The 25,491-nt window shown below is 37.3% G+C and overlaps 1 protein-coding gene across 1 annotated transcript in view; it reads right to left on the bottom strand.

The window, feature by feature from the left end:
• col11a2 (collagen, type XI, alpha 2) overlaps positions 1 to 25,491 on the bottom strand; it is a 111,022-nt gene that overhangs the window by 21,682 nt on the left and 63,849 nt on the right. Inside the window, exons 18-36 of the mRNA XM_062985601.1 lie at positions 25,320 to 25,373; positions 23,302 to 23,346; positions 23,092 to 23,145; positions 10,405 to 10,449; positions 10,250 to 10,303; positions 10,078 to 10,122; positions 9,719 to 9,772; positions 9,472 to 9,516; positions 8,731 to 8,784; positions 8,449 to 8,493; positions 8,027 to 8,080; positions 4,897 to 5,004; positions 3,566 to 3,619; positions 3,335 to 3,388; positions 1,559 to 1,603; positions 803 to 856; positions 616 to 714; positions 419 to 472; positions 113 to 166 (exon numbers count right to left, since the gene is read on the bottom strand). Coding sequence (XP_062841671.1) covers positions 113 to 166; positions 419 to 472; positions 616 to 714; positions 803 to 856; positions 1,559 to 1,603; positions 3,335 to 3,388; positions 3,566 to 3,619; positions 4,897 to 5,004; positions 8,027 to 8,080; positions 8,449 to 8,493; positions 8,731 to 8,784; positions 9,472 to 9,516; positions 9,719 to 9,772; positions 10,078 to 10,122; positions 10,250 to 10,303; positions 10,405 to 10,449; positions 23,092 to 23,145; positions 23,302 to 23,346; positions 25,320 to 25,373 — 1,071 coding nt within the window. The remainder of the gene's footprint in view (positions 1 to 112; positions 167 to 418; positions 473 to 615; positions 715 to 802; positions 857 to 1,558; positions 1,604 to 3,334; positions 3,389 to 3,565; positions 3,620 to 4,896; positions 5,005 to 8,026; positions 8,081 to 8,448; positions 8,494 to 8,730; positions 8,785 to 9,471; positions 9,517 to 9,718; positions 9,773 to 10,077; positions 10,123 to 10,249; positions 10,304 to 10,404; positions 10,450 to 23,091; positions 23,146 to 23,301; positions 23,347 to 25,319; positions 25,374 to 25,491) is intronic.

The following is a 25,491-nucleotide window of genomic DNA, read 5'->3' as shown; positions in this document are numbered from 1 at the left end:
ATAAATGCTTAATGCTTGATTAAATATGTCAAATTGCAATTATATATTAACACAAAAACATCAAAAACTTAGATATTAAAAACCATGTCCATAAAAGCTAAATATAGATTACCTGAGGTCCAACAATGCCAGGAGGCCCAGGAGGCCCAATCTTGCCTTGGAATCCCTAACAAAAAAGAGAAAAGAAACAAAAACCCTAAAATATTACTCTGGAAAAGCTAATTAGTATAATTTTTTTATTTATATTTATATATTATATAATTTTACAACCCAATGAACCAAACATACTATTAGCTCTTATTAAACAGATTTCATAAAATTATTTAATCTAATATTCATATTTAGGAATTAATGTAAATTGTTGGAAATTATTCCTTATAGCAGTACACTGACAGATAAAGTTGTCAAATATACTTACAACTTCACCTCTTTGTCCAGGGTGTCCAGGCAGTCCATCTTTTCCTGGAGGTCCCTTCATAGATCATAGAAGAGATTTTTAAAATGCATTGAAAATGGAGTAAAGTCAACAAACATGAATAAAAAAAGTAAGTCAAAAGTAAATGTTGTATTCTGGAATTAGGTAAATAGATTAGCAGAAAATTAGCTTTTACATACAGAAGGTCCCTTAGGCCCTGGAAATCCATTTGCTCCTTGAGGTCCTGGTAATCCCATTTCTCCTGGTGGCCCAGGGGCCCCGTCATTACCTGATGAACCCTAAAATAACATAATTAACAGTAATATTAAATGTTTAGCACATAAATACAAAATTTATATTCTATTTGGAGAGAAATGGAATGATTACCTTTGCACCTGCTTTTCCAGTAGATCCATGTGCCCCCCTCTGTCCTCTGGGTCCCTAAAGTGACAAACATATACAAGCCCAAATCAGAAAAAGTTAGGAGTTTATAGAAAATGCAAGTAAAAATGCATGAGCTCAAAGTATTTCATGTTATGTCGGGTCAATTTATTGTCATTTGTTAATATACCTCCTGCATATCAGGCCTGCAACACATTTCAAAAGAAATTGGGATGGGGCAATTTAGGGCTAGTAACGAACTACTCATGTCAACAGGTGATTGTTTTCTTGATTTGGAACTAAAGCAGCATCCATTAAAAGCTGAGTCTTTGAGGAGCAAAGCTGGCCAGAGGATCTCCAGTTGACAAGAAATACATGAAATTTATTGAAATGTTTAAACACAATGTTCCTCAAAGAAAGATTGTAAGGAATTTGCATATTGTTCCCTGTACAGTGCATAATATTAATAAATTATTCAAGGAATCCAACCATCCCAACTTTTTGTGTTGCAGGCCTAAAATATGTGAATGGATGTATATTAATGAATTACATTAAGTTGACCAGACAAAATATGAAACATCTTGGGTTCACACTGTTTACAATGAGTCAAAACAAATATAAGAAACACTATAAGTTTTTTGCAATCTTCATACTGTCCCAACATTTTCTGATTATATGTATTAATGTTCATAATCAAATTTGTAACAGAACAGTATTGACCAAAACAAATAAACAACAGAACAAACTGAAATGAAATCATACTGCTGGTCCTCTTTGCCCTCTTGGCCCAGTCTTTCCTATAAGGCCCTGCAAGAATAAAAACGTACATTTAGTGGAACATTTAATCACAAGTAATGGAAAAAACAGGTTTAAATTTGACATTCAACTGACTAAATTGTGTATGGAGAGAAAAGTATCTCTTTTTCCCAATAAGTCAAGTCTATAACATTTGGAGGATACTAAGAAGTAAAGTACTAAGCTTTTTGCATCCATTTTTGGCTGCAAATTAGTGGCTTATAAAAAATATCTTTCTGTGATATGTAAAAACTAGTGCATGAGCCTAATGCCAAGTTTACACTACACGACTTTCGGATCTGTCAGTTCGCTGTACAGTTCACACTACACAACTGGATCTTTTGCAATCGGGATTCCTGTAAGTCATTGTGGATTTCACACTACATGACTGATCACAATAGGGGGTCACACACTACACAATCCACCATCAGAAGGAATCGAATCTGTTTGGTCTCCCAAACTATGTTTGAGAAGTGATGAGGGGTTTAATGATACCATGTCCAAAAATGCACTTTAACAAGAAGCAAGCGATCAAAGCAAAGAGGAAAAATAAATGAATCCAAGTGGATTGGGCTATGCAACCAGCAGGGATTGTCTGTTCTGTAGTAAGTTGGTTTGGCGTGGACGATAAGATCACAAATACTGTAAAACTTGTGTGTGTGCCAATGTATTCTGATAGAAACCATATTATGCCCCTGTCCCACGTTTTTACAACTCCTCCCCCGGGTTTCCCCTCACCCTGTATCTTGTGTTCTCAATGGCTGTAGTTCGACATAGCACTCGCTGCCACTCGCAACCTGCTTGCAACGCCTTTCACACTACAGGATTTTGATCCAGACATTTAACATGCTTGATATTCTTTTCAGCGAGCCGCTCAGATCGAGTTGTTGAACAGTTCACACATAGTGATTGAGAGCCTAGCCCCAAGTGAACGTTGAGTTGCTTCTGAACTGCCACATATAGCAGCGACCAGTCGGCAAGCGAAAATCAGGGCAAAAAACATGTAGTGTGAACAAGGGATAAATGTCACTTGAGAATCTGGGATCTCTAGAAGTGGTTGCCAGGTTTCAGTTTTCCCTGCTTATTTGCTTACTTTGCAACCATGAGTGTGAGTTGATTTTCTTTGCTCAAAGGTTATTGTTTGGACCTTTTAAATACATTAAATCAATTTGTACATTAAAAAGGAACAGCCTAAAGACTAAGTCTCTACAACAAACTTGTGTCCAGATGAACTGATTCAACTTTGTGGATTTGTGTACCTGGATTATTGAGCATGCATCAACAGACTAATTTTATACATTTTTGATATTGGCTTCTGCTATGTTGGCTATGTTGGCTAGGTTATGTATGGATTTATATATTTAAAATTTGCCTACTGTTTTTCATAAGTGTATTAGGAAATATGCCACAAGCAGAATTTGAATTATTACATTAATTTAAAGTTGTTTGTCTATTGCCTTTTTGCACAGCTTGTCACCTGTACTTAAATGTTTTAAAACATTGTGCCTGAAGAAATTATTTTATAACATTGCCAGTTTGACTTTTTAAACAAAAATAAACTCTGGAATTTAAACGTAAGTTTAGAAAATATGATTAATTTGTTAATACATTTTCCCAAAAAGTTTTTATAAAGGAACAAAATTCCCATAATTTATAAAGAAAAAAAAATGATAATCTTAAATTCTACCCCTTTATAATTCCAAAAAGATAAACCAGCTGGACACAGTGTCATGGAAATCTTACCCTCGCACCCTTCTCTCCATTTGCACCAGGGAATCCTGGAAAACCAAGCGAGCCCTAAAAACACAAACAAATTAACTAAAAGCTAATGGTAAAAGAAAAAACAATTGTATAATTTCTAAAAATATTTTTTTAAATTATTCTCTAACATATTACTTTGGTAACTTCATTATTGTCTTTTTAGACAGACACATTACTGTGAAATCACCAGATCACAGATAATATGTATTTTACCTTTGGTCCTTGTCTTCCAGGATAGCCAGGCAGCCCAGGGACACCAAGTTTACCCTAAAATTGCATTATTAAAAAAATCACTTCATGCTTATTGAAACAAACAACTGACAAAAACAAACAAACAAAAAAACACACACAAGGTTTTTATGGGTGTAATGAGGGTGTAATTGTTGTTTTATCTTTATTTCAGCTGAAAAGAAAATGTTTCTGCATTATACTTTTTAATACCTGGTAGAAAAACATCCAAAATTATGTTTGCCATAAAATTGCACAATTATGAGGACAAATATTAGACCATACAAGGTTTTATGTGTGAATTTTAGGTTTGGCCAGAGCAACCTGATTAAGGTGCTGGCTCTGAATTTCTCTCTTATACTGTATATGTTTAAAAAAAAAAAAAGTCAAAGTCTAAGTCTGCTTTATTGTCAATACTACAATATGTACAGGACATACAGAGGATTGAAATTACATTACTCTCAGACCCATGGTGCAACAATAAACATTAAATATATAAAAAATATAAGAGTTGAATAAACACACTAAAATGCAAAATATATTTACACTAAATCGTAAAATATGAAAAATGAAAAATATAGGTCCTGATATTAACAACCGAGACAGTAAAGTGACATAATTTAGATTAAAGTCTGTGGGTATGACCAGTGCAATTATAAACAGTAGTACAAATTGGATAAGCTTATAGAGAGCTTGAAGTGATGAGTGCATAAACAGTTCCTGGGGATGTTAAAGTTTGGTATTGACAGGTTAAAGTGATGAGTGAGTAAACAGTAAACAGTTCCTGGGGATGTTTGGTATTGATTAAAAACTACAGTATGTTGTTGATTGAAATTCTCCTTTAAAATTTCCTGATGCAGTTTCAGTTTGTAGTTCTCTCAGTTACTGCAAGCTGTCCAAACAGACTAAGCCTAATCTGATTTGGAACAAAAATTTGAGAATAAACTGGTGTAAAAGTTCTCTTTCAGTTAGATTAGCTTTGTACATAAACAGTTATTTTCAATCAAGAGCAGATTTTAACCTTATGAACCTCCTTAATAGGGCAGGGTACGAGGTACGTCTGCCACAAATCACAGAGCTCCAAAGACAGTTCCTTACACTTAATGGTATGTTTTAGTCCTGAAATGCAGCGTTGTATAGACTTAGATGTATAGATTCCAATTTAGTTCTATACACATCTCCAGGATAATTAAACATAACGCACCTGACTACAATTTTGTGTACCACAGCAAATGCTCTGAATAGTATTGTCAATAAGAGATTTCCGTTTTTGATTTCTAATAAAAATATTATTAGTATACTGCAGACAGATGTACCTTATCTCCAACTAGGCCAATAGGTCCATTTTCACCAGGAGGACCAACACGACCTTTTGGACCCTCAGGACCATCCTCTCCTCTGGGGCCTGAAACACCTACTTCTCCCTGTGAGTACCATGGGAAAATAATATGTAAAAACACATTAAAATAAAATTCAGCAATGTATTTAGACATTGCTAGACAATGGTAACCTGTAGGTAGAGCTGTGGACTATCAATTTAAAGGTTGAGAGTTCGAATCCCAGCTCTGCCATGCAGCCACTTAAGGGCCCTTAACCCTCTCGACTCCAGGGGTGTTGTACAATAGCTGACCCTGCGCTCTGACCTCAGCTTTCAAACAAGCTGGGATATGCAAAAAAGAATTTCATTGTACTGTACACCTGTATTTGTATATATAACAAATAAAGGCATTCTATTTTATTCTAGACCAGGGGTCACCAACACTGACCATGTGAGTCGCCCGCAGGGCATGTTCTAAAAATAGCACTAGTCACGTGAAGCTCCGCCTAAAATTGTATTTGTGTTGCTGTTCTTTTTAAATCAGTACTACTTGCACTGATGTAAATTTGAAAATGACAATACTGAATATACATTTTTAAAAACAAAAATGTTTTATGTATATATAAAGTCTGATCTTGTTTGAGGGATAAGTTTTATATCATGTGCAAGTGCACAATCATCCATCTTACTCTTTGCTGAGACACGCAAGTGGGCACAGCTGTGATGGGGAGCGCCATTTAGAGCTACAAATTTGTAATAAAGAATAAGAACTTGACAGAGCAGCTGGACCGAGTTTAGCATCCAGTGCGACAAGTCTGTGGACAGCAGCAGTACATCGCAGGTTTTAAAAAAAAATCTTACATAACTGATAATTTGTACAAACATGGAAAAGAGTTCATGATTTGTTAAAAATGTTACAAAGGCAGTGATAATAACAAACATGATTTGAAGATGTGACAGTTAATGATTTCCTGAAAAATTTTACAGAAGTGATAATTTTTAAAATACTAATAACAGGTGTGATTTTGAACAAAATTAGCTAATTCATACAAAATTGTCAAGATGATGTTTACAAAAATAGATGTGATAACTCTGACTTTCAACAATAATTTCAAACAATTTCAACTTTCGCAATAATGTTGCATGTTTAAATATATGTTTCCTACCATGCTAAATCATTGTTGACAATTATTGTGAAGAATCATTAACATGTGATCAGACAGTCTCTTCATATATATGAATGTTTATTATTATTATTAATAATAATATTATCAGTAAAGGTGAACTGTGCAACTTTGTTATTCAGGAAGTTTGTATCAAACAAGTAGCCCTTCATATTACTCAGTACCCTTGAAGTAGCCCTCAGTTTCAAAAAGGTTGGTGACCCCTGTTCTAGACACTAATTAGCAATAGTAGTTATCATTTTTAAATGTGTGTTAAATAAAATGAAGTTATACACTTCAGCAATTGTAGCATAATTAGTTGCAAGTAACATATACAGGTGCTGGTCATAAAATTAGAATATCATGAAAAAGTTGATTTATTTCAGTAATTCCATTCAAAAAGTGAAACTTGTATATTATATTCATTCATTACACACAGACTGATACATTTCAAATGTTTATTTCTTATAATGTTGATGATTATAACTGACAACTAATGAAAACCCCAAATTCAGTATCTCAGAAAATTAGAATATTGTGACAAGGTACAATATTGAAGACACCTGGTGCCACACTCTAATCAGCTAATTAACTCAAAACACCTGCAAAGGCCTTTAAATGGTCTCTCAGTCTAGTTCTGTAGGCTACACAATCATGGGGAAGACTGCTGACTTGACAGTTGTCCAAAAGACGACCATTGACACCTTGCACAAGGAGGGCAAGACACAAAAGGTCATTGCTAAAGAGGCTGGCTGTTCACAGAGCTCTGTGTCCAAGCACATTAATAGAGAGGCGAAGGGAAGAAAAAGATGTGGTAGAAAAAAGTCTACAAGCAATAGGGATAACCGCACCCTGGAGAGGATTGTGAAACAAAACCCATTCAAAAATGTGTGGGAGATTCACAGAGTGGACTGCAGCTGGAGTCAGTGCTTCAAGAACAACCACGCACAGACGTATGCAAGACATGGGTTTCAGCTGTCGCATTCCTTGTGCCAAGCCACTCTTGAACAAGAGACAGCGTCAGAAGCGTCTTGCCTGGGCTAAAGACAAAAAGGCAGCTGAGTGGTCCAAAGTTATGTTCTCTGATGAAAGTAAATTTTGCATTACCTTTGGAAATCAAGGTCCCAGAGTCTGGAGGAAGAGAGGAGAGGCACAGAATCCACGTTGCTTGAGGTCCAGTGTAAAGTTTCCACAGTCAGTGATGGTTTGGAGTGCCATGTCATCTGCTGGTGTTGGTCCACTGTGACCTGAGGTCCAAGGTCAACGCAGCCGTCTACCAGGAAGTTTTAGAGCACTTCATGCTTCCTGCTGCTGACCAACTTTATGGCGATGCAGATTTCATTTTCCAACAAGACTTGGCACCTGCACACAGTGCCAAAGCTACCAGTACCTGGTTTAAGGACCATGGTATCCCTGTTCTTAATTGGCCAGCAAACTCACCTGACCTTAACCCCATAGAAAATCTATGGGGTATTGTGAAGAGGAAGATGCGATATGCCAGACCCAACAATTCAGAAGAGCTGAAGGCCACTATCAGAGCAACCTGGGCTCTCATAACACCTGAGCAGTGCCACAGACTGATGGACTCCATGCCACGCCGCATTGCTGCAGTAATCCAGGCAAAAGGAGCCCCAACTAAGTATTGAGTGCTGTACATGCTCATACTTTTCATGTTCATACTTTTCAGTTGGCCAACATTTCTAAAAATTCTTTTTTTGTATTGATCTTAAGTAATATTCTAATTTTCTGAGATACTGAATTTGGGGTTTTCATTAGTTGTCAGTTATAATCATCAACATTAAAATAAATAAACATTTGAAATATATCAGTCTGTGTGTAATGAATGAATATAATATACAAGTTTCACTTTTTGAATGGAATTACTGAAATAAATCAACTTTTTCATGATATTCTAATTTTATGACCAGCACCTGTATATAGTATGTTGTATGGTAAAAGTCTTACCCTGTCTCCCTTTAAACCAAGGTCTCCCTTGATTCCAGGAAAACCATCTTCACCCTAGAAATTATATATGGTACAATTCATATATACAATATGTTAATGCACTCCATATAAAGTGCCAATGCACTCACAACACTACTGAGGTACTTAGCCGAAAATATGTGCTCACAGGTATATATTCGCTGAGCAGTTTGGCTTGTTTTTGCAGGTTAAAAAGCCTAAGACGTCAAATTAACAAAAAGAAACGTTTTCATAGCAGATGACTAATTAAGAACTCTGGTGTTTAAATGGTGTGACTGCCTTAGATACAATAATTTATTTACCTAATCTCTAATGCACATGATAACATATATTTTCACAATGCACATCTTATTCACCTTACGTATCAATATAATAAAAACTTTTAATAGAGTAAAAGTGCTCACCTTCTCTCCCTTATGACCCTTTAGTCCACGTATACCTTGTATACCCTGAGAATATTAGAAAACATTAAATACATATTTTTTATTAAAATACTGAATTAAAAGTTATACATTTAGTAGTATATTAATCTGCATACTTTAATGACTGTCTGACAATTACAAATTATTCTTTGTCAATTAAAAAATAAACATATGGTTATAAATAGTGAATACTGCATAAGCTGCTGACAATGGTTGGGTATTTTAACAGTAAATGTCTATGTCTTTACTAAGTAATGAACATACCTTAACTCCACGAGGGCCAGTATAGCCAATAGCACCTTGAGGGCCACTAGGTCCCTGTAAAAGAAGGCCACAAAAGCGGTTGTCAAAATGCTATAGCTTAATAGCAATTCTTTTTTTACATAGAGATTTGTACATATACACTGGGTTTGAACAGTGCGAAACAGAACAGTTTAACCAGTATCAAGTAGAAAAACAGTTTTTTGCACAAACTGTATGTTGTATTATTTAAAGGATGATCACTTTACACTTTACCTAAACTAGGTAAGTCTCATTTTGGCTTTTGGATCTTTCACTGATAACAGACTGGATGGTCCTTTTCATCTTTGGCACACAAAACTTGACATTCATTTTACCAAAACATGCTGTCTCCAAGACAAAGATTGATGTATGACACCCACTTTACTATCTGCACCAGTGTGCCACCTACAAATAATGGCCTAAAGTTGTATTTACTTCCAATGTAACATATAATCATTGTATTTGATAACATTATACATTGGAATGTTGGCTGTTAGTTTTAGAGTTAGGGTTAGAGAAGAGTAAGACTATTTATTCAAGACTATTTAGAAAAGTAAGATTATACATCATTAACAAACACTTGTAATATATAAAGGTCATTAAATAATTTTGTAAGTAAAAGTAAAATCTGAGGTAAATGTTACTTTTATTTAAGGATTTTTTTTTTTTAAATATCACAGTATTAGCATTGTTTAAAGCATTGTGAAAAAACAGTATGCAGACCTGATTTCCTTTAGTTCCAGCTGGGCCTTCCTTTCCTGGGTGACCCTATGAATAAAGTTATTGCAGAGCTAAGTGATTAATTATCAAAACAAGATGGATAACATATTAACTTAAACAAGACAGTGAGCATGGACTGGTTTGGTACTGCCAGTAAAACATTACAGAAGTATGCAATGTGTATGATTAATGACAGTAAAATAAAAAGACTAGGTGGTGTTTTGAAAATGTGACAAAAAGCTGCTCTTACAGGAGGACCATCGGCTCCGGGCATGCCTGGCAGACCTGGTTTTCCTGTAGGTCCCTGAGAAAGTCCATACAAAACAACACAATAGCACAAAAAATTTACTGACATTTAATTTTATTGTATACAATAGAAGATGACAAAAATAAAAGGAAAACTTTACCCCTAAATTAAATGAATCATATAATTTATTATATTCATTTATATAATTCATTTTTGGATTTTATACAAACTAGGTCATATACATTTTTACGTACTTACAATTTTAAACGATTTTAAGAATTGTTATTTTATGATAAGTAAAGCAAGAATGTGTATAACAATTTTAAAATGATAACTCTCTGTAAGTTGAAAGAAAATGTCACCTTTTCTCCTGGTGGTCCAACAGCACCCTGAGGACCAGGCATTCCCTGTCACATAGAAACATTTCAGATTTTTAGTATAATGTTATATTTTAATTGAATCCAACAATTATAGGGAAAGAATATTTATCAGCATTTTTATATATTGGTTTAATGTAATTTTGATATTATATACCTGTGTTCCTGGGGTTCCCTGCTGACCTGGGGGGCCTGGCTCTCCTTGAGGTCCCTAATAAACAAACAGAATTAAGTGTGTTGCAGCATTTCTTAGTCTTGCAGCCTGTTTAGTAATGCATTTGCCATAGAAAATTTAGATTTAGTTTTACTTACCAAGTTTCCCTTTGGCCCAATAAGACCATCACCTCCGCGTACTCCCTTAAAAAGTTGAGTAATTATCATTAAAACCTTAACATTATCAAGCTATGAAAATAGAATTATATTGTAGTAAAATTTTCGATTATTTTATGCATGCATAATGCTGTTAGATGGTAAGCGTCCTGATAGCAGAAGCAAAACCAAACACTTTGGATGAATCAAACATCTACAGTTTGGGAAAACAAATATTTAATACTTTTATATATATTTTTAACTTTTACTGCATATAATCTTTTTACATTAGTTTACATAATGTTTGCTTTCAACTTTGTACTTGTACATTAATGAATTTGATGCTTGACATTTCAGCATTATAGTGCAATGTACCCACCTGCTGCACTCATTTTGGAGGAGGTGCAGTTGAACAGATAATGTATTTCTTTTCATGAAATGAACTAAATGAACTAAAAAATCTTTTTCAACCTTTGAAATCAACTTTAATGTTTGTCACAGCACCTAGTGGGATGACAATGTAGTTTGTCAAGGCATTCAGTGTGATGGCAACATGATTGTCATGGCACCCGGTGTGACCTCTATGACTGCTACTCTGTAAACACGTGCTCCATCACCTTCCACACCATTTTTGAATGTTGAGTCCCAGCTTCTGCAAAAATGTTTGGATAAGCCTTTGGATAAGATTTACACTACACTTTGAATCAATGCTTTATAAGCATATCTGGAACTCAGCTTGTGGCTCAAAAAGCACTCTTTCTTGATTTTTTTTCTTGAAGTTTATGTATGTCCCTTTAATTGACTTCCTTTGAATATGTTTTAAACTTGAAAGCTAATTTATTTTAATTGTACACGCCTTAAAGCTATTAATACCAACAGTGACTTTGCAACAATGCACTAATGTTATACTTGGCAGTGTCTAAATAATTGTTTACATATTTTTTTTATCACAAACACCCATTGTGCTGCTTATGCTGTGCATTATGATGTGCATGATGACTTGAATAAGTGTGTAACACACAAGCTACATGCAGATACATCCCTCAGCCTTGGATACTTATTATTAAACCCTTGATTAAAAGCCTAATCTTGATCCACATGTCCACATCTAATTATGGGCCAAATTCAAGCCTTCCTTTTTGATAAAAAAAAAAACAAGTTGGCCAACAATTATGTTCTTATCTGTACAGATACAGTATTTGTGATATATTTCAATCCAGATTTGGACCTGACCTTTATACTAAAGCTGCATTAATCAGGATAGTTAAGGGTAGTTAATGTCCTCCTTTGATGAACATCTTTTCTTGTTCTTAGTGTAGCATTTGATATGTAGATCATAGTATTTTACTGCATACACTAGTAATACAGTAGGTGTTAAAAGACTGGCACGCTAATGGTTTAAATAAAATCTGACTGCTCCCAGTTTGTTGCAAATAATGTAAATAATAAATGCTTGGAAATGATTGGAAACTACAAAAATTTTGTGTAAACAATATGCAAGACCTAAGATTTCAACCTGTGATGGACAAGTTGTCTAACCTAAGGCTTAATTTTAATGCTTTCTCTGTGACTCCCAGCTCAGTTGTAAAACAACTTGGGCAACACCACAGATTCAGACCTCATCTTTTATGCACACATAAGTAATATGCTAGAGTTGTTTTCTTTCTTCTGTGTAATATCTTTAAAAAACAACCCTAAATCATGAAAAGTTGGGACAGTATGGAAAATGTAAATTCATTTTGAAATTCTCCACACATTCTCTATTGGGGACAGGTCAGGACTGCAGGCAGGCCAGTTCAGTACCCGTACTCTCTTCTTTCACAGCCATGCCTTTGTAATGTGTGCAGCATGTGGTTTTTCATTGTCTTGTTGAAAAAAATTTATGGACATCCTTGGAAAAGATGCGGTCTTGACAGCAGAGTAGTTGCACTTAAATCTCAATGTACTTTCATCATTAATGCTGCTGTAACAAAAGGGTAAATTATTTTGTCAAGGGTACTGACATAACACTATACCATTACAAACCCTGGCTTTTGGACTTTTTGCTGACTTTTTGTCTGGATGGTCCTTTTTGGCTTTGGTCAGGAGCACATGGTTTCTTTTGTGCACAAGGCTTCTTTTTTGCACAGCAAAGTTTTACTGTAACTTCTTATTGTAGTGCTTGACATAATGACATGTAGGTTTGCCAAAGTAATTCCTTGCCCATGTGGATATATCAGTTATTGATGAATGACGGTTCTTGATACAGTGCTGTCTGAGGGGTTGGAAATCACGGGTCATCAGCTTAGACTTCCTCCCTTGCCCTTTATGCACTAAAATTTCTCCAGATTTCTTAAATCGTTTAATGATATTACAGTGTAAAGGGAGACATTTGCAAACTCTTTCCAAGCTTTCTTTGAGGAACATTATTTTTTAAACATTTCAATAATTTTCTCACACATTTTTTTTTTGTTGACAAATTGGAGATCCTTTTCCAATTTTTGCTCCTCCAAGAGCCATTCATGGATACTGCTTTTGTTTTAAATCATGATTACAATTACTTATTGACATCACCTAATCTAAAAATGTCCAAAGGTAAACTGTAAGCAAAGTTTTAATTTAACAGAGTAACAACAACAACAGCACAAACTTTATAAGGGAGCTAGTAATTGATTAACAGCTTACATGTCTCTGCAGAAAAAGAAGTAAATTAAGATGTCCACAATTTTATGGACTTTTTTTCAAAGAAAGCAAGAAAAAGGCATTTGACAAAAAAGAAAGACAGGCCATTACTAGTGTAGGTAGTGTAGAGAAATCAGGACTTCTTCTTGGAATCAAACACCTAACCTTCTCGCTGTCAGACAACAGTGCTACACACTAAGCCACAGTGCGAATCAAAAGTGTAACTCTTCACTTCATCACAAGGGTGGTTCCTTGTGCTTCCTAGTGCTCTTTTGTTCGATCCAGATTTGGCAACTTGAACAGAGTGACTGGAATTCTGACATAAAAAGACTACCACAGCATTTTGTACTGCCATGCAATATCTTTGCAATATCCTTGGGTCTACAGTCACCCCCATAATTATTGCCCCCCTCTCCCCTACAATGCAGAAAATATCCAATCTTTAAACTAAGTACATTTATTAAAAAACCTTTAAGAAAAAAAATATTTTAACAAAACTACATGTGCCACATACAGTGCCATCAGAAAGTATTCACACCCCTTCACTTTTTCCACATTTTGTTACGTTACAGACATATTTGAAAACCAATTTGAGTATAGTTTTCTATTAAAAAATCTACATGAAATAGCCCATAATGACAAAGTGAAAACATGTTTTCAGGCATTTTTGTAAATGTATTAAAAATGTAAACATTTAAACATAACAGGTACCTAAGTATTCACACCCATGGCTTAATATTTTGTTGAAGCACCTTTGGCAGCAATCACAGCCTCAAGTCTTCTTGGGTATGTCTGTACAAGCTTGGCACACCTGTTTTTGGGCATTTTCTCTCATTCTTCTCTGCAGATCCTCTCAAGCTCAGTCAGGTTGGATGGGCAGCGTCTATAGACAGCCATTTTTAGGTCTTTCCAGAGATGTTCAATTGGATTCAAGTCCGGGCTCTGGCTGGGCCACTCAAGGACATTCACAGACTGCTCCTGAAGCCACTTCTTTGTTATCTTGGCTGTGTGCTTTGGGTCATTGTCGTGTTGGAAGATAAATCGTCGCCCTAGTCTGAGTTCCAGAGCACTCTGGAGCAGGTTTTCTTGAAGAATCTCTCTATATTTGGCTGCTGTCATCTTACCCTCTATGCGGACTAGTCGCCCAGTTCCTGCCGCAGAAAAACATCTCCACAGCATGATGCTGCCACCACCATGCTTGACAGTAGGTATGGTGTTAGCCAGGCGATGAGCAGTGCCTGTTTTTCTCCAGACATGATGCTTGTAGTTCAGGCCAAAAAGTTCTATTTTGGTTTCATCAGACCAGAGAATTTTGATTAATCTGGTCTGAGAATCCTTCAGGTGCTTTTTGGCAAACTCCAAGCGGGCTGCCATGTGCCTTTTAGTGAGGAGTGGCTTCCATCTGGCCACTCTACCATAAAGGCCTGATTGGTGGAGTGTGTTAGCAATGGTTGACCTACTGGATGGTTGTCCTATCTCCACAAGGGAACACTGGAGCTCTGCCTTAGTGACCATTGGGTTCTTGGTCACCTTTCTGACCAAGGCCCTTCTTTCCCGATTACTCAGTTTGGTCGGGTGGCCAGATCTAGGGAGGGTTCTGGTGGTTCCAAACTTCTTCCATTTCCGAATAATGGAGACCACAGTGCTTTTCGGGACCTTCAATGCTGCCGAAATTTTTTTGTATCCTTCCCCAGATTTGTGCCTTGACACAATCCGGTCTCGGAGGTCTAAAGACAATTCCTTTGACTTCATTGCTTGGTTTCTGCTCTGATATGCACTGTCAACTGTGAGACCTTTTATAGACAAGTGTGTGCCATTCCAAATTATGTTCAATCAACTGAATTTACCACAGGTGGTCTCCAATCAAGTTGTAGAAGCATCTCAAGGATGATCAGTGTAAACTGGATGCACCTGAGCTCAATTTTGAGCAAAGGGTGTGAATACTTATGTACCTATTATGTTTAAATGTTTACATTTTTAAAAGATTTACAAAAATGTCTGAAAACATGTTTTCACTTTGTCATTATGGGCTATTTCGTGTAGATTTTTTAAAAAGAAAACTATACTCAAATCGGATTTCGAATATGTCTGTAACGTGATAAAATGTAGAAAAAGTGAAGGGGTGAGTACTTTCTGATGGCACTGTATTTTGGCACTCTGCATTTAATACTTTGTACAACCTCCCTTTGCCAATGAAACAGCATAGTATCTTTTTTCTATGACAGAAGGTTAGAGAAAAAAAAGCAGGAATTTTGAGACCATTCCACTTTACAGAATCTCTCCAAATCATCCAGGTCCAAGGTCCTCTCTTGTGCATTATTCTCTTCAGGTTTTCTATGAGGCTTAGCTTAAGGGACTGAGAGCCATAAAAAGGCCTGATTTTGTTTTCAGTAAACCATTTTGTATGTTTACTGTATGTTTTGAATTATAGTCCTGGGGGAGGATCTACCAATGACCCATTTTTAGATTTCTAGCAGACGTAGACAGATTTAAAAATGATTATTTAAAATGCTATGGCATTTAATCGTGTCTGTAGTGTCATATTTCTATGGCCTTTAGATGAAAAAACATTCACACATCACAGGCCCTCAACCACACTTTACATCCTAATTCTCACTGTTGTCATTCTTCTTTTTACGCCAAACCCAGCTTGAGTGTTTGTTGTCAAAATGCTCAATATTTGTTACAATTGACCATAGAACATGATTCCAGTCAAAGTCCCATTAATGTTTAGCAAACATTAATGCGGTTAGATGACAGGAAAGGCCCTGTTCAGCTCACTGCTTATGTGTTGGAAGTTAATATTATAGGTATGTTTTTCTCCCCTCTGCTGGACATTTGCTAGTATTACAAACAATATTAGATTTTTTGCCTGTCTTCCTTTAATGACATCATCAATAACAGCCTGTTGAAGCAGTATAGACCAGCATGGTTGTATCTCATTGTTAATCCTGTTCCATCTTTCATCTGTTCAGACCCTTTTAAAGCATCGTCAGTATGTTGATTCTTTTGAAGTGTTTATCATACTATATAACGTAGTATTATTCATACGCGGAAAGATTTAGATGTGTTTTGTGTAAGTTTATAAATGTGATAGATTTGGATTTGGTCCTCAACCAGTCATATGTTGTACACATAATTGTTATCCATATCATATATTTGTTTCTTGTGTATAATATATTGTTATTGTTTTTATTTCAGTTTTACCTTTTCCTAATTGCTACAATAAATGAGAAAACAGAACCTCTTTGGTGTGGTGAATGGGAAATGAGTTAGTTGCCTGTCAAATTGTACACTGGGTATAAGGAGGACAGAACAGTAAAACGACGTCTTAAATAAAGGCTCATTCACGGAAGAGTGGAACCGACGGACTAGTTCATTGTCTCGGCACAACGGTAGCCTCGATAATTTCCAGTTGCAATCTCTACTCTCACAATGGAACAGCAAGGTACAACATCTAGCCATTCTCTGAAGGCAAAGACTCAGATCTCAGGCTCATCAAGGCGTACACGTGAGTCCACAACTAGTAATGCTGCTTCTATAGCTCGGGCAGAAGCTGAGGCTGCGAAAGCACTAGTAGCATTTTCAGAAAAGGAGATTGAGATGAAAGTGCAAAAAGCACACATAGAAGCGTCATTGGAAGCTCTGAACATAAAGAAAACTGCTGCAGCAGCAACAGCAATAGCTGAAGTACTAGAAGCAGCTCAAGGAGTGATGATGAGCTCAGTGAAAAACTTATTAGTCAGTTAGAGTTTCAAAGTCCAATAGAACGTACCAGAGACTATATACAAGAACATCCACAGCCACAAACCAGCTCTCAGATGAATGTGGTTCCAGATGTTTTTCAGACAGATGACCTTCAACAAGTGACTGTGGCACAATGGCCCAAAGAAGGAATAATTCCACAGTATGCTCAACAGTATGGTACCATGGATAGAGACCTTTTCCAGGTGAAAGTCGCTCCAGAACATACTCCTACAGTAGGATGGCAGAATGACTATCAGCAAGCATATACCCCACTCCATAGTAAAAATTCTGGGATAAATAGGGAGCAACATAAAAGTACTAGGGATCAAAAGGTGTTTGATTATAACCCATTTGCTCCATCCTCAAGTACCCCTTATCAAACAGACTTACAGCAAACACAACAAAGTCACGATCAAAGTATGGTTGATTTTGTGAGGTTTATGGCTCAACGTGAAATTGTCACCATGGGGCTCTTACAGTTTGATGATAAGCCTGAAAATTTCAGGGCTTGGCGTGCATCATTCTCCAACACTGTAAAAGGACTGAAAAGGACTTTTGGTAAAGTGGCTTGGCTGTCAGTCAGCTGAACATGTAAAACGCATAAGGGCAGTACATGTAAACAACCCCAAGTTAGGACTTGCTATGGCATGGAAAAGATTAGATGAGTGCTATGGGGCTCCTGAGGTTATTGAGGAATCATTGTGGAAAAGGGTGGATAACTTTAGTAAAATTTCCAGTAAGGATCACCTCAGGCTTAGAAAGCTTGGTGATTTGCTAATGGAGCTTCAAGCAGCACGACAAGAAGGTGATTTTCTAGGGCTTGCCTTTCTGGACACAGCTCGAGGTGTAAACAGTATAGTGCAGAAACTGCCACATGCTCTGCAGGAAAAATGGATGTCACAAGGGTCTAAATACAAAGAAGAGTATAATGTACGTTTTCCGCCATTTTCTTTTTTCGTGAACTTCGTTTGCCAACAGGCACGTATGCGAAATGACCCAAGCTTCGTTCTACTTCCTTCTACCTCTGACTTTCCAAAAACAGAGAAGTATTATGCCAAACACACCAACCCAAGAATGGCAGTCTCAATCAACAAAACTAATGTCTCACCAGGTACAACCTTGCTGACAGATCTTTGAAATACAAAAGTTGCAGACCTATCCAAAATATGTCCCATACACAACAGACCACACCCACTATACAAATGTCGGGGATTTAGAGAAAAGTCCTTGGAAGAAAGAAAAGCTTTTCTAAAACAGAACAGAATTTGTTTTCGCTGCTGCGCATCCACTGCACATCTTGCTAAAACCTGTGAAAAGACAATAAAATGCACCGAATGCAACAGTGAAAGGCATATTGCAGCTCTGCATCTGGGACCTGCACCTCAACCTGTAAAGGTCTTCACAGCGGTGGATAGGCATGGCGGGGAGGAAAGACATAGTGACGAGGAAGAAACGGAGAACACACAAGCTAACATAACTACAAAGTGTACTGAGGTATGTGGTAGACATTCTAGGGGAAAATCTTGTTCAAAGATTTGTTTGGTAAAAGTGTACCCTGTTGGTCACCAGGAGAGGGCGATCAAGCTATATGCTATCATTGATGATCAGAGTAACCGGTCTTTGGTGAAGTCAGAATTTTTTGATATTTTTAAGATCAAAAATTCTTCAAATTCTCCTTATTCACTGAGAACATGTGCTGGTACAGTGGATACCATTGGAAGAAGAGCTCATGTTTTCAAGTAGAGTCTATAGAGGGACAAGTCAGCATCCCACTACCCACGCTTATAGAGTGTGATGAAATTCCAAATGATCGGTCAGAGATTCCCACTCCTGAAGTTGCCCTTTATCATGAACATCCAAAAATGTTAGCAAAGCAAATTCCAAAGCTGGATCCTAATGCTCCTATAATGATGTTGCTTGGGAGGGACATAATTAGAATCCACAAAGTAAGAGAGCAAATCAGTGGACCACATGATGCTCCATACGCACAAAAACTGGACCTGGGATGGGTCATAGTAGGTAATGTTTGTGTTGGAAGCCTACAGAAACCAGATACAGTGAATACCTTTTTCACCAACACCCTGGAAAATGGTCGAAAATGTCTCTTTAAGCAATGTCCCAACCATTACATTGTAAAGAAAAAGTACATTGAAGGTGCATCAAACAATTATCAAACTCAACTGTATGGAAGCAAGCGTACCTTTGAAAAGATGGAAAGTGATCTAGGAAGTACTGTTTTCAAAAGGACAAAAGAGGATGACAAAATAGCACTTTCATATGAAGATCAAATTTTTCTGGATATGATGGAGAAAGCTTTTTACAGAGATGTGGACAACAGCTGGGTGGCTCCTTTACCATTCAAACCACAAAGGTGTCAACTCCCCAATAAAAGGTCTCAAGTTTTGGGTCGTTTCTGGTCACTGCAACGCTCTTTAAATTTAAAGCCTAAGACAAAAGACCAGTTCTTCGAATTTATGAGCAAGGTGTTCCAGAATGATCATGCAAAGGTAGCTCCCCATCTCGGACCAAATGAAGAGTGCTGGTATCTTTCTATTTTTGGAGTATATCATCCAAAAAAAGGCACATGAAATCCGAGTGGTTTTTGACTCAAGTGCCCATTGTGATGGAGTTTCTTTAAATGATGTTCTGCTAAAAGGCCCAGACCTCAACAACAGCCTCCTTGGGGTGCTAATTCAATTTCGCAAGGACACTGTTGCCTTTATTGCAGACATTCAGCAAATGTTCTATTGTTTTGTAGTCAGACCAGAAGACAGGAACTTCTTACGATTCTTTTGGCACAAGGATAATAATCCCAACAACCAAGGCATTGAGTACCGCATGAAGGTGCACATATTCGGCAATAGCCCTTTCCCTGCTGTGGCCATTTATGGTCTTAGACGTGCAGCTCTGGAGGAAGAAAATGATTATGGCACAGATGCTATGAAGTTTGTTGAACGAGACTTCTATGTTGATGATGGATTAAAGTCACTACCCACAGCAAGTGCTGCTATCAGTCTTTTGAAGAGGACACAGGAGATGTTAGCATGCTCTAATCTTCGATTGCATAAGATAGTTTCCAACAATGAACAAGTTATGGAAGCCTTTCCGTCAGAGGATCATGCCAGTGATCTAAAAGATCTAAATTTCAACTCAGACATTCTCCCTATGCAACAGAGTTTAGGAATCAGTTGGAATCTGAAAGATGACACGTTTACCTTTCAAGTGTCTAATGAAAAAAGGCCCTTTACACGCCGTGGAGTTCTTTCTACTGTGAACAGCTTATACGACCCATTAGGGTTTGTTGCTCCAGTAACCATACAAGGTAAAGCCTTACTTCGAGATCTTACTATAGATGCTGAAGATTGGGATGCACCCTTGCCTCTAGAAAAACAACCGGTTTGGGACACATGGAGAGATTCCCTCCAGCAACTGCAACAACTTCATGTACGAAGAGCCCACACTACAGTCTCCTGTTCTGAAGCCCAACGGAGAGAGCTTTGTGTATTTGCAGATGCATCTGTAAAAGCAATAGCTGCAGTTGCCTACTTAAAGACTTTGGACTCTTCTGGAGAATATCATTCAGGCTTTGTTTTGGGCAAAGCTAAGCTGGCTTCGAGTCCAGAGCTTACTATCCCAAGGCTAGAGCTTTGTGCAGCTGTGTTAGCTGTCGACATTTATAAAAACAGAGATTGACACAAAGATAGACGCTATTAACTTCTTTACAGATAGTACTGTAGAGTAGTGCTTGGATACATCTGCAATGAAAAGAGAAGATTTTATGTCTTTGTCAGCAATCGTGTTCAATGAATAAGAAGATTCTCTCTTCCCCAGCAGTGGCATTATGTGCCTAGTGAACACAATCCAGCAGATTGTGCTACAAGATTTGTCTCAGTGACTCACCTCAAAGAGACAAAATGGCTTTCTGGACCTTCGTTCCTAGTACAGCCTGAACAGTCCCATGAGGTCACAGAGACCTTTGAACTTGTTGATCCAGTACAAGATGTGCCCTCTAGTGGGCACACTGAATACAGTAGTTTCCAGTACTCAAATTGGATCCCAACGCTTTGAACGTTTCTCCAGCTGGAAGTCCCTAAAGCGTGCTGTTTCATGCCTGGTTCATATTGTCCATGTTTTTAAGAAAAAGGCAGAAGATCACCATAGTGAGTGCAACGGTTGGCATCACTGTGCATCAAGATCAGTTGAAAACCAAACAAGAGCCGAGATAGTCATCATTCAAAGTGTGCAAGAGGAAGCTTTTGCAAAAGAACTCGGATGCATTAAAGAAAAAAGAAACATTCCAAAGGACAGTGCTCTCAGAATGTTAAATCCTTTCATCGACAAGGATGGCCTAATAAGAGTAGGTGGACGTATCGGAGAAGCAGATGTCACATATGATGAGAAGAAACCCCTTATCATCCCTAGTCGCCACCACATTGCAACGCTCCTTGTGCGGCATTTTCATGAAAAAACACATCATCAGGGGTGTCACATTACAGAGGGTGCCATCCGTACAGGAGGATTTTGGATCTTGGGTGCCAAGAGGTGCGTAAGCAGCCTCGTTTTTCAATGCATCACCTGCCGGAAACTTCGCAACCGATGTGAAGTACAAAAAATGAGCGACTTGCCCGGAGACAGGCTCAGTACAGATCCTCCATTCACACATGTTGGAGTAGATGTTTTTGGGCCATCTCCTCACGCCGTGAGACACGTGGTGGTCTGGCAAACAACAAGAGGTTGGGCAGTCCTATTCACTTGTCTGAGCATCAGAGCCATTCGTGTAGAGGTTATAGAGTCAATGGACACCTCAAGCTTCATAAATGCTTTAAGGAGGTTTTTCGCTATACGTCGCCAGTCAAAACTATTAGATCGGACAGAGGAACAAATTTTGTTGGCACCTGTCATGAACTGAAAATTTCATCCAACCTTGCATTCGAGAAATTTCTCACTGATCAAGGATGTTTATGGATCTTCAATCCACCACATGCTTCCCACATGGGGGGAGTTTGGGAGAGAATGATTGGTGTTACACGACGAATACTGGATTCAGTACTCATGCAGTTTGGATCATCTAGACTCACTCATGAGGTCCTCACAACTCTAATGGCTGAAGTAATGGCAATTGTCAATTCGAGGCCTTTGATTCCAGTTTCAACAGACCCTGAGGACCCTCAGATACTCACACTTGCAACATTGTTGACACAAAAATTTGGATCTTGTCCCATTCCTCCTGGTGAGTTTGACTCCAAAGATCTGTACAGACGTCAGTGGAAGCAAGTTCAGAGTCTGGCCTGTACTTTTTGGGACAGATGGCGTAAGCAATATTTGTGTACACTGCAAGTGCGAAAGAAGTGGCAATCTGAAAAGCCAAACATCATGCCAGGAACTGTTGTTCTTATAAAAGACTACCAGACTAAACGAAACGAATGGCCCATGGGACGAGTAACCCAAGTGTTTCCGAGTAAGGACGGAAAAATCCGCAAAGTGGAAGTCAAAATAATCAAAGATGGGACTACAAAGATGCTACTCAGACCAGTGACTGAAATAGTGTTACTTCTATCTGAGGACTAGAGACTTAAGTTGGTAAATAGTTAAATTGTGGTATATACAGATACCAGACGGGGAGTGTGTTGGAAGTTAATATTATAGGTATGTTTTTCTCCCCTCTGCTGGGCATTTGCTAGTATTACAAACAATATTAGATTTTTTGCCTTCCTTTAATGACATCATCAATAACAGCCTGTTGAAGCAGTATAGACCAGCATGGTTGTATCTCATTGTTAATCCTGTTCCATCTTTCATCTGTTCAGACCCTTTTGAATATGCATATGCATATTGATTTATCATGTCTTTGTTTAGTGATGACGCCATTTGCATTCTATAGGAGAAATTTAGATTTACAAATGAATAAAACAATATTCATTGTGAGCTACTGTCCACTTCACGACCCTGTCATTGGCTTTCAGGAGTGGAACCCAGTGTAATCTTCTGCTGTTGTTACCTTACCTCCAGTCTGAATAAGTCTCAATTATAATAACTTTTCTCCTCTAATATCCTAATCAATAAAGCATTTTACCTGCAGATTTAGCACTCACTGGATATGAATTTGTGGTGTGCATGAGTCCATCTATATAGTGAATGTAGTTAGTAACCAATTAAGTAGATACTGAGCTATTGTAAAAGGTAATTAAATGGTTATGTTTACATATATATTTCATCTAATTACAACAGCAATTATAAAAAATTATGTTTTAATACAAAAAGCAATTTTTGCTGGATACTCACTGGAGGTCCAGAGATTCCAGATGGGCCTTTGGGTCCCAGCAATCCCCGAGGCCCCTGGTAAAGAAAATAATGTATTTATACATTTCATTCTGCACAGTTCATAAGAAATTATTACACATGATTACAAATGTAGATTCATTTTAACTAGCATTAGAATTCGTTTTATGTCAAAAACTAAGACTATGGCACACAGCTCTGAATTTTACTTACTGGTTCACCTGGAAGACCTCTAGGCCCAACATCTCCATAATCTCCCTGGGAATGCAAAGACAGGGTAAGATGACACGTAAATAAAGATATCATCTTCAGTTCTAATTTTGTGTCTACTTATAATTTGACAATTAATATTAAAACAAATACAGATCAAAGCAAATAAATCATCCATACCTGGATGAAGTAATTAAATGCAATGAGAGACCAATTTCAAATGACAGTAAATTTGACCAGTGGCATTGTCAATGGTTGGGCTTTGTTATCGCTAACTTCATTACAGTTCCACCCGCTGTGCCAGCTGTAATAATATCTGTGTACAGAGCTGCATTGATGTGACTGTCATGTGTTTGAACTTGTGTGGTGATGCGCAAATCCATTTCTAAGCCTTAACTATTGTCTAAATTTTTGTTTCTTGATATTTCTAATGGAACAACACACATAGAATTTTGGTCTCATTTTGAAAAACACAAGCTAAGGTAAGGTTTTGTATTTATTCTCTTTGTATTTTGGTGCCATGATTTATGCTTTTGTGATTGGTGTTATAGAAAAATTGTCAACATGCAAATATAGCCTTGTAATATTACAAATTCGATATATGATAATTTTTCAGAATGTAATGCAAATAAAATACGCTATTTTTTTTTTTTTTTACAATGCTGAGGTTTTAAATGGCACCTTGTTTACCCAAATATATGCTTTTGATACAGCCTTGGGATTGAGGGGTTAAAGGGCAGAGGTTTAAGAATCACGATTCACTGACTATTAATTACACTTTTAATTATTTGGAAACTAAGGATATTAATGGTTTTTTATTTATTACAATTATTTATTGTAAAATTTTGCTAGTGGATTTTTGTCCATTCTTTGTGTTACAAGACTTCTCAAAAGTCCATGGTCACCTTAATCTGATTCTCCTTAAAAAGGAGGATTTGCCATTGATAGATCCTCCTTTTACCCCAATTTTCCTCCCAATCTAGTCGCATCTAATTGCCTGATTGCATTATGTTTCCCCTCTTCTGGTGTTGACCTCCACTTCTGACTGAGGAGAGACATGACTAGCACATGCCCCTTCCAACACGTGTGCAGTAGTTGATTGCATCTTTTCAGCTTCACAAGGTGAGTTCATATGTGGATCAGCTTTGCGCACGGAGAGTCACACCCTGATCCCATTGTCTCTTGTCTCTGTGCAAGCACCATCAATCAGCCAGCAGAGGTCACATCAATTATAAAGAATCACCTCCGACACCCTCTCTGCAAATAAGCCAATGATTGTTCATGTAGGGGCCCAGTCTGCCAGTAGCAGAGCTGAAATTCAAACCCACAAGTTTAAGATGTCAGCTCTGGTGTGCTAGCATGAGTCGACTTTAATACCCTTATCTGTTATCAATTCACATGCTTACTATGGAATGTGTCAAAACAGTGCACGTTCTGTAAACTATTACTATTAACTATTATTATTACTACTACTATTATTAACTTTTACTAATTATTTTATCTCCCAACTTGTTTAGAGTATGTTGCAGTAAAAATTTGTTTAGAAAAAAATACAATTAAGTTGGTCAGCCAAAACATATACAGTATATGTATACATACACAAATTACAAACTCCTCAAAGGTAGGAACAGTCAAGACTATGCAAAAATCTTTGCAATCTTTATTTAACAGACAAAAGTATGACTTTTAATGTTTTGGCTGACCAGCTAAAGTGTATTTCTATATATTTACATATTGCTGCTAACGCCTCCTCTGACCCATGCACAGTCTTTAACGGAACCCTTTTCCACCCATGCATTCTGCACTGGTCATCCCTCCCTGCAGGCACTGCCAACTATGCCCGCTAGATGGTGCACAGACGACTGGCAACGCCAAGTTTCGAAACGAGGAGTTCAGAATCTCGGTGCTGGTGTGCTAGCAGAATATCCCGCTATTACACCAGGCCGTAATTTGTATATTTTGTTTATTAAAAAATTTATTTATTTGTGGCTGTTTACAAGAGACAAAAAAACACTACTGACTCTTTCTCCATCCTCTCCCTGAGGTCCTGGTGGTCCCATTTCTCCTTGATTCCCCTGAACAAAAAGCAGAAACAGTAATTCTGTAAATTAAATAAAAAGCAATGTAGTTGATCACAAAAAAAGATACATTGGATCAACTGGATGAGTAATTTGGCTTCGTGGTAGATAGGGT

Source organism: Trichomycterus rosablanca, chromosome 2 (genome assembly GCF_030014385.1).
Source record: "Trichomycterus rosablanca isolate fTriRos1 chromosome 2, fTriRos1.hap1, whole genome shotgun sequence".
NCBI classification, from domain to species: domain Eukaryota; kingdom Metazoa; phylum Chordata; class Actinopteri; order Siluriformes; family Trichomycteridae; genus Trichomycterus; species Trichomycterus rosablanca.
Note: the sequence above shows the minus strand (reverse complement) of the source record. Positions and strands in the feature narration are given on the sequence as shown.